The sequence below is a fragment of the Tribolium madens genome, unplaced genomic scaffold (assembly GCF_015345945.1).
Source record: "Tribolium madens isolate multiple individuals breed KSU strain unplaced genomic scaffold, Tmad_KSU_1.1 Scaffold_1;HRSCAF=32;Tcas5.2_LG8, whole genome shotgun sequence".
NCBI classification, from domain to species: domain Eukaryota; kingdom Metazoa; phylum Arthropoda; class Insecta; order Coleoptera; family Tenebrionidae; genus Tribolium; species Tribolium madens.
The window spans coordinates 10950515-10958613 of record NW_025400984.1 but is presented as its reverse complement, the minus strand read 5'-3'; the positions used below and the strand labels follow the sequence as shown (position 1 = coordinate 10958613).

Below are 8099 nucleotides of genomic sequence, written 5' to 3'. Positions count from 1 at the left end.
CTGATCAAAAATACGTGACATTTTAAATAATATACTTTGCATTTAATTTGTTGCTATTATTTTTAATGTGCATTTATTATTTTTACTGTGCATTTTTTATTTTACTGTGCATTTATTATTTTTACTCATGAAAACACTTTGCATTTAATTTCTTGCCAATAACAAACGTTCAGTAACTTTAATCAAAATTAGTAAAATGACGTAAAATTTCAGGAATGTGTTTAATTTCAGTCTTGGTTACATATCAATGGTGTGCAAGAATAATATTATTTTACTGAGCAATTACAATCATTTTTTCAGCAGTGCTTATCATTGCCTTGTTTTTTATTTTGTTAATGAGGAATTATTATTTTGTGTTATACTGGATATTCATTATTTTTACTGTGCATTTATTATTATTTTTTTAAAGTTTATTTATTTTTACTAAACATTCACTATTTTTAATGAAAAAAAATAGATGATATTAAGTAAAATAGAATACCCTGCATTGAATTCAAATTAAAAAAAAAAACAAGTTTTGTCAATTGTGTATTTTTTCTAATTTGATAAATTGATAAAAAAATCTCTGGACCGACCTTTAAAAATTATTCAAATATTACTTTGCGTTCTTTATTTATTAAAATTTTCCTATTTATTTCATGGATTAAAATAGAATAGTTTGACCTTGACACCACTTGCCCCTACCCTAATAAAAACACACCCTCAACATTTCAATTCCCCTCTAATCTCGCATGAATAAGGTTTTTGTTTCGATAGTACAACAAGGGTGTAGGAATATAAAATAGAGGTAGTTTTCATCTATTTTAAATAATTGAATTAATTATGTTGTTACCCTTGAATCATTAATATCCGTGAACCATTAGTTTCATAATTATTATTATACATCTGTGCACATCCCGACGATAACAGAATTAAAAAAAAACATAAAATTTAAAGCCGGTAATATTATTCTTGTTATTTTCAATGATATCGATATCGTTATTTTTAATAATGTAATTGCACATTTTCTCTTTACGTTATCAAAATACTTTCCTAATGATTAAGACGAGAAATAAGTGTTGATACTTTTGTTTCAGTGGCAGACTGAACCATTTACTGTAAAAGTATTACAACAGTTGAACGACGAACCAAAAGTGATACTATCATCGATGAAAAATGTGACCAAAAGGTAATTTAATTTGATGTTTTTGGCCCCCTCACCAACACTATACATGACTTATGCAAAATTTATCTCTTAATAAGATAAACACAAGCGAGATGATTAATGAATACCATTAAAAAAATCTTTAAGAATGAAATAAATTTACAAGATTGATTTTTATTTCAGAACAGAACTACAGTCTGATGCCAATGACCACAATGTACCAGATCTGTGTGACGGAAACTCCATCGAATATTGTCACGAAGAAATAATTTATACTAGTGAAACAACTGTAAAACTACCAGATGATGATTTTTTCTTTGATATTGAGGAAAATCCCAACAATGTAAATAAACACGATGTTGAAAAAGAGCTTCATATGATGTTCCAAGATGTTATCGAAGAAGAGGAACCAATAAAAAAATCTCCACCACCACATCGTGAAAAACGCAATAAGTCTAGAAAATCAACACGTAAACTCTTAATCGAACTATTCGGAAGTCCATTACACGATATTATTGAGAAAAAACCACAAAAAATCCAAAATCATCGAAGACAATCACTACCAGTCTCAATTAATATTACCGATGATATTTTTAAACCTGTGAAGCGAAAAAGTGAAACAGACATACATAATTTAAGTTTATGTAAAGTGCAAAAAACGGTTAAAGTTCCAGTGTTTGCAAATTCGGAAGTGTTTAACGTTGATTATCTCACTGTTACGAAACTAAATATACCACCAACATATTCCGAAACTGCCACACTTAAACTCACACTTGAAGAAATGAAAATCGCCACAATTATGACTAAACCTAATTTGGGCAAAACTCAACAAGTGACCAATACTCACATCATTGATCTGACTCAGGATAATACCAATCTTGATTCGATAAAATACAATAACACTGAAATCAAGGCCGAATCAAGCACAAATGGTTTATCAATGCCTTCTTTATCACCAACAACTCCGGATCAACCGATAAGAACAGAAACTGTTATCTGTGAAAGGAAAACCACATCCTCTCCTAAAAAGGTGGTTCATAATGCACAGCGGAGACCAAATGATGGTAGAGTGTATTCGAAACCCAACGTTAAAATGAGTCCTCAACAACAACAACAACCAACAGTTCAAAAGTCGATTTTAGAGCAGTTGACAGAATGGGGGAAAAACCAACAATCACAATCAAGAGTCAGTGTGCCAAATCAACATTTGCCACAAAAGAGAGTCAGTGTGCCAAATCAAAAACATTTGCCACAAACGAGAGTTAGTGTGCCAAAACAACAACCACAACAACATTTATTCCCGCCACAATTACTGAGACTTCACCAAGTCACACAACCGTTTGGATATCACCTGGTATCTAATAGCACTTGTGGTGAAAAAATTTTTCCATACGTTTACAAGTTTTACATTTGGAAACAAAAACTAGCCCAATTAGTTAAACTAAATGAAAGTATATTCTCAACAGATGAGTTGAAAGACAATTTTGATGCACTTTATGTTTACTATGATACAGCAAGACGGAACCTTGCTAGAAGATTGATCAAAGAATTATTACCTCTAGATGTGCAATTTTTTTCTTTGAGTCAAATCCTGAGTACAATATCGTTCAAAATGAGCGATATACATGTCGAAGGGGGCATTTACCGTATTTGTTTTTTAATACATAGTATCATTGATGGATGTGAGGAGGTTTGTCTCACACCATTTACTAAAAAATTCTATAATAATATTAAATCATCAAAGGAAAGGATGGATGAACGTTCACGTGAAGGTAAGAAAAAAAAAAACCTAATTAATTTCACACACTAGATAATTCAAATAATTAGTTTCAGTATTTACTAGTTTGCAATTAAAACAACTCGAAAGACAAATCCGAGAATACCATTCGATACAAAATTGGATCCAAAATTGGATCCAACAAGCAAATCGTAAAACAAATGCACCAAACAAAAGAAAAGCAACTGTGATACTAAACGATCAAAATTTTGAACAACAACCTAAACGAAATGATAAATTGATCTTGCCAAAGGTTTTGGTACCACCACCAAATGCTGAAATGCAATCTGGTCAAAAGTCACAACCTCGAGAGACGTTTCGCAAGCCACAGAATTTGTCGCGACCACAAACGGGTCTTTTGTCAAATGGACAAGAACCAAATTTCGCGTTTTCGGTACCACAAGTACCAAATGTTCAGGTGGCTAAAACGACGTCACAGGAAACGGTACCAAACCCGAATCTTCGATCTTTGTTAAGTACCCAAACTAGTGTTGGGTCAGTATCGAAACCCCAAGTACCTGATACTACTGTGCAATCAACAGAAACCAAAGAGTCTAGCGACGAAGCGAAGAGTGAGGAAGTGATCGATTTAACATGGATTGATAATGCGGACGAGAAGGAAATCTACGATGAAATAATCGAGTGTAAAGTGTTTGAGTTTAAGGATGAGATTGAGAAAAAAGAGATAGATCGAGAAGTAAAATTTTGTTTTTTGTTTTTTTTTTTTTCATTGTTTTAATTTAATGTTGTAGGTTATTTCACCGGTTGATAGTGGTTTAGGGAGTCCAGTTTTGCAAACAGATGATGGTTTTAAATGTCTTTGTGGTAATAAAGCCATCTTTGTTTGTGCATGTCAATCGTCAATGTATTGCAGTCAGAACTGTCAAGTAAGTTGAGAAAAATTCAAGTTGTGGTATTCTAATATTATTTTTTATGTAGATAAACGACTGGGCGTACCACCAAAGACTTTGCAATAAATTGATTAATTGAACTACAGTATTAATTTGTTATTTGAATTCTTGTTATTTTATTCAAGATTATCTAGTTGGTATTTAATCTTGTTGATTACTTTAGTATTTTTCCATATTTTTGTACTTTCTTACGGATTTACCATGTTGAATAAACTGTTTGTTCTTCATTTGAAGGAACTAAAGTCTTCCAGGCTTCCATTCCTTAGGTATGCACCACCACTATGTCCTTGTGTCTGTTCTTGAAGCATCTCCAGAGTCCATACCTCGTTTCCCAGTCCTCAAAGAACAAGTCGGGCTTATTCCACAATACGTGGTGTTGCGCATATTTGTATTTAATTTTCAAGGGTGGGTTCAAATGTGGTGCAAAATTAGCCCTCTTGTCAATAATCGAATCGACGTAATCATAAAACACTGATGCTTTGTGGATGTAGCAAACAAGGGACATTATTGAGACTACTGTGGCGTGGAGACGATGAGCATGAGTCATTTGTATGGTTTTGCTCTCGAGAGCTGCTTCTTGTATGGACATTGCCAAACAAACAGCTGCTGCGGCCGTGTACCCACATGGAATCTCCACCAAGAACAACACGATCGAAACGTAAATATTCTCCAAGTGGATCCTGAAAAAACATTAAAAACAAATAATAGAGAAATGAGCTGTAAAATGGTGTTAATTGGTGTCCTATCTCTACTGATAAGAATTTTACAGACCTCCGGCAGTTGGCACTAACGCATTTTTTCCAAATAAGTAGGATAAGGAAAGTCGTGTGATGTTCACACCAGATTTTTTTCTCATATTTCTCGTGAAAAATTTAGTCGTTCGTTTTTCGCAGCTTTGTAAGAATGTAAAGCTCAACATTTTTGCATTTTTTTCAAGTAATTAGTGGGGAAGTTGAATTTAAATTAATTTAAATACTGTGAAATAGTACATTTTGCAAGACGTTTCGACGCTTTTTTAGGCATTCAAACATGACAAAATTTAGTTAATAGAATGCGAAGACGAATGCTTAGAAAATAACGGTTATTATAAAAAATATTAATGTTTATAATGTAAATAAATTAAATATTAAACGTAAATATTTTTTTAATGGTGTTAATTTAAATAATAACTCGTGTCCTATCTCTACTGATAAGAATTTTACAGACCTCCGGCAGTTGGCACTAACGCATTTTTTCCAAATAAGTAGGATAAGGAAAGTCGTGTGATGTTCACACCAGATTTTTTTCTCATATTTCTCGTGAAAAATTTAGTCGTTCGTTTTTCGCAGCTTTTTAAGAATGTAAAGCTCAACATTTTTGCATTTTTTTTCAAGTAATTAGTGGAGAGGTTGAATTTAAATTAATTTAAATACTGTGAAATAGTACATTTTGCAAGACGGTTCGACGCTTTTTTAGGCATTCAAACATGACAAAATTTAGTTAATAGAATGCGAAGACGAATGCTTAGAAAATAACGGTTATTATAAAAAAATATTAATATTTATAATGTAAATAATTTTTTTTGACTTGTTTATATTTCATTTTAGTTTGCTACTATTTACCGAAAATAAAAATAATTTTTAAAAATTTTGGTAAATAATTAATTAAGACACAATTAAGTACGAAAATCTCAAGGCAAAGAAGTAGCTTAAAGTTATAACTGTAAGTAATAAAATGAGAATTGCTGTTTTTTTGTAATAAGAGCACATTAAAACTTATTTTGTATAATCTAAACATATACTACTCCAAACAAAAATTTTTTGGTGATTTTTGAAAGGTTGTAACTCATCAAAAATGGTCGTATCTAGATTTTAAATGAAACCATTTTGAAACTTTCAGTTTCTAGTTTTGAGATCTTTTGGTAAATGTTTTTTCTGTGCTACGGTTATCACGCAATTTTAAGTAATAGCGCGAGCAAAAAAATTCTAAATTTTTTTGGTCCACAGACGTGGAAATTTTTTTTTAGCATAAACTTTTAAGATCCCCTTATGATTTTTGGAAAATATTTTCTTTCACCTTTGACACTGATTTAAAGAAAAGGGAAAAAAGTAAGTTTTTGCGTGTTCACCAATATTGATGGGGAGATTAATGCTTTTAGGTGTTTTTACAGTTCAGAGTATCCCCCACAACCCTGGTAATTTTTAAATCGATCTATCAAACCTTTTTTTGGACCCATTGATTAAAGTTTTGCAAAAGAATTAGGAACAATTATCCATATTATTTCTGAACATCATCTGATATTCGCCAAGATGAGAAAAACAATTTTTTTAGTTTTTATTTACAATTATGCATTAAATTCGAAAAAAAGTTCAAAAAAATATTTTTTTTTCAAAAATTAATCTATTGTTTCTTGAATTTTCTTACAATACCAAAAACAAAACAAAAATTTAGAATTTTATTTTCTCGCTCTATTACTTATAACTAAGGCTGGGAGTATATGCAAAATGCATATTTGTTATTAAGAGGTACATCAACAAAATTGTAAGTTTTCTATGCATATCTAATGTTTTTTTATTAAAATAAGCCAAATAAAAAATGCATATTTGTGCATATTTTCTTCAAATCACAAATTTTTGATTAAAAATTTCAGTTTAAATTAAAAATTAGACAGTTTAAGAAAAAAGATCCGATTACAAAATATTTTAAAGAGAAAACAACCGGTAATTCGTAAGCCAAACTGAAAAAAATGAGTACCCTGCTGAGTGTTTCCTTTTTTAAATTGTATTGAACCAAGCGGTTTTTTTTTAAATCATTTGTTTCCAAAAAATAATAATTAATATGAATTAAAGTAATATAAAAAATGATCTTACTTTAAAAACAAAATTTTGTTTTTGAGATTCGATTTTTGCTGTCTAAATGTAAAAAAAATAATTTAATACAAAGTAGATAGTTGTAATCCCTTAGATCATAACCTTCATAAAAAAATGTTTTTTTGGTGAGTTCCCATTTAAAAAAAAAATAATATTTTTGTAAAACTCAATTATAATTCATCAATTAGTTTTTTTGAAAAAATAAATACGTTTTGCTTTTTATTGTTCAAAATTTTGCATATCGATGCAGATTTGACATATATTGGAGCACATTTCTTAATATTTTGTGCATATTTTTGTGAAAATACGTGCATATATATGCGTATATTTTACGATTTTTTCGTGCATATAATCCGAGCCTTAGTGATAACCGTAACACAGAAAAAATATTTGCCAAAAGATCTCAAAACTAGAAACTGAAAGCTTCAAAATGTTTTCTTTTTAATCTTCGATGAGTTTTTCCAAAAATCGCCAAAAAATTTACAAAAATGTTTTGTTCCTTTAATTTTTTGAAGTAGTGTATAATAAATTAAATTTGCAAGGAATACTCCCAAAATATCGAAACGTCGCGATACACTTGAAAAATTGTTTATTTCTCATTTATTTTCTAAAAAAAATTAATAAATATCAATTTTATGACAAATTGGAAAAATTTTTAAGTGAAATTTTGGTCTCAAGTTTGTTATCCCCTATGGTGTATATTATTAATTTTCCAGTGAACCTTATTTGCGTTAATGGTCACAATTTTAATCCGAATATTTCAATGAATGAATTGCCATAACGGTCATTGATATTTTTTTCTGGTTACTCCAATTTTTTGAAACATTTTAAAAAAATGTTAATAAAACACCTCAATTTTGAAACGTCTCGATTGGCATTTTTACTACTAAATTTAAACATTTCCCTAAGAATTTCTCTTCTTTTGAAAATTAAAAAGTCAGTACATTTAACACTTTCTTTTTACTCCAAGCCAAAGTAATCCGAAGTGACCCAAACATTATTTTTTACAATCTAAAAGACACTAATAGTCCGGTCAAATTAGTCATAAAAATAGTGGTCAAATAACGAAAATTCCGACAGAGCTAAATTTTAGTGGAGACCTTGGGTATACCATTAGAAATAAAGTGTCAAAAGTCCCCATCGATCCCATGTGTGCTAGAAAAGTTATTCGGGGTCAAAGGTCAATATTTGACGTTTTTTAGATTTTTTTCGAAAACGGCAAGTTTTATCAAAAAAGTAGCTCAGACGAAAATTATAGATCTTAAAATTATCTACAAAATGGTCTTTATACTTTTTTTCCAAGAATCACCATTCCTGAGATATCGCGATTTTAAAAGTTGAAGGAGTAACGTTCTACATCATATGCACATACAGAGTGCGCCAGAACTCGCGCCCCAAAGACAAATGCCATGTAGGGT

At 30.4% G+C, this 8099-nt stretch overlaps 3 protein-coding genes across 10 annotated transcripts in view; 1 reads left to right on the top strand and 2 right to left on the bottom strand.

The window, feature by feature from the left end:
- Window positions 1-4059, top strand: part of LOC123003656 — a 10409-nt gene extending 6350 nt beyond the window's left edge. For 5 of the 8 annotated variants that reach the window (XM_044396563.1, XM_044396565.1, XM_044396564.1 and 2 more), the window contains 5 exons: window positions 1077-1168; window positions 1328-2916; window positions 2972-3618; window positions 3674-3808; window positions 3861-4059. In XM_044396563.1, coding sequence (XP_044252498.1) covers window positions 1077-1168; window positions 1328-2916; window positions 2972-3618; window positions 3674-3808; window positions 3861-3911 — 2514 coding nt within the window. In that variant the 3' untranslated portion in view covers window positions 3912-4059. The remainder of the gene's footprint in view (window positions 1-1076; window positions 1169-1327; window positions 2917-2971; window positions 3619-3673; window positions 3809-3860) is intronic. The other 3 variants (XM_044396571.1, XM_044396570.1, XM_044396566.1) reach the window with 2 other exon arrangements.
- Window positions 1-4164, bottom strand: part of LOC123003658 (putative inorganic phosphate cotransporter) — a 15423-nt gene extending 11259 nt beyond the window's left edge. Inside the window, exon 1 of the mRNA XM_044396574.1 lies at window positions 4033-4164. Coding sequence (XP_044252509.1) covers window positions 4033-4060 — 28 coding nt within the window. The 5' untranslated portion in view covers window positions 4061-4164. The remainder of the gene's footprint in view (window positions 1-4032) is intronic.
- Window positions 3921-8099, bottom strand: part of LOC123003657 — a 10692-nt gene continuing 6513 nt past the window's right edge. Inside the window, exon 5 of the mRNA XM_044396572.1 lies at window positions 3921-4512. Coding sequence (XP_044252507.1) covers window positions 4095-4512 — 418 coding nt within the window. The 3' untranslated portion in view covers window positions 3921-4094. The remainder of the gene's footprint in view (window positions 4513-8099) is intronic.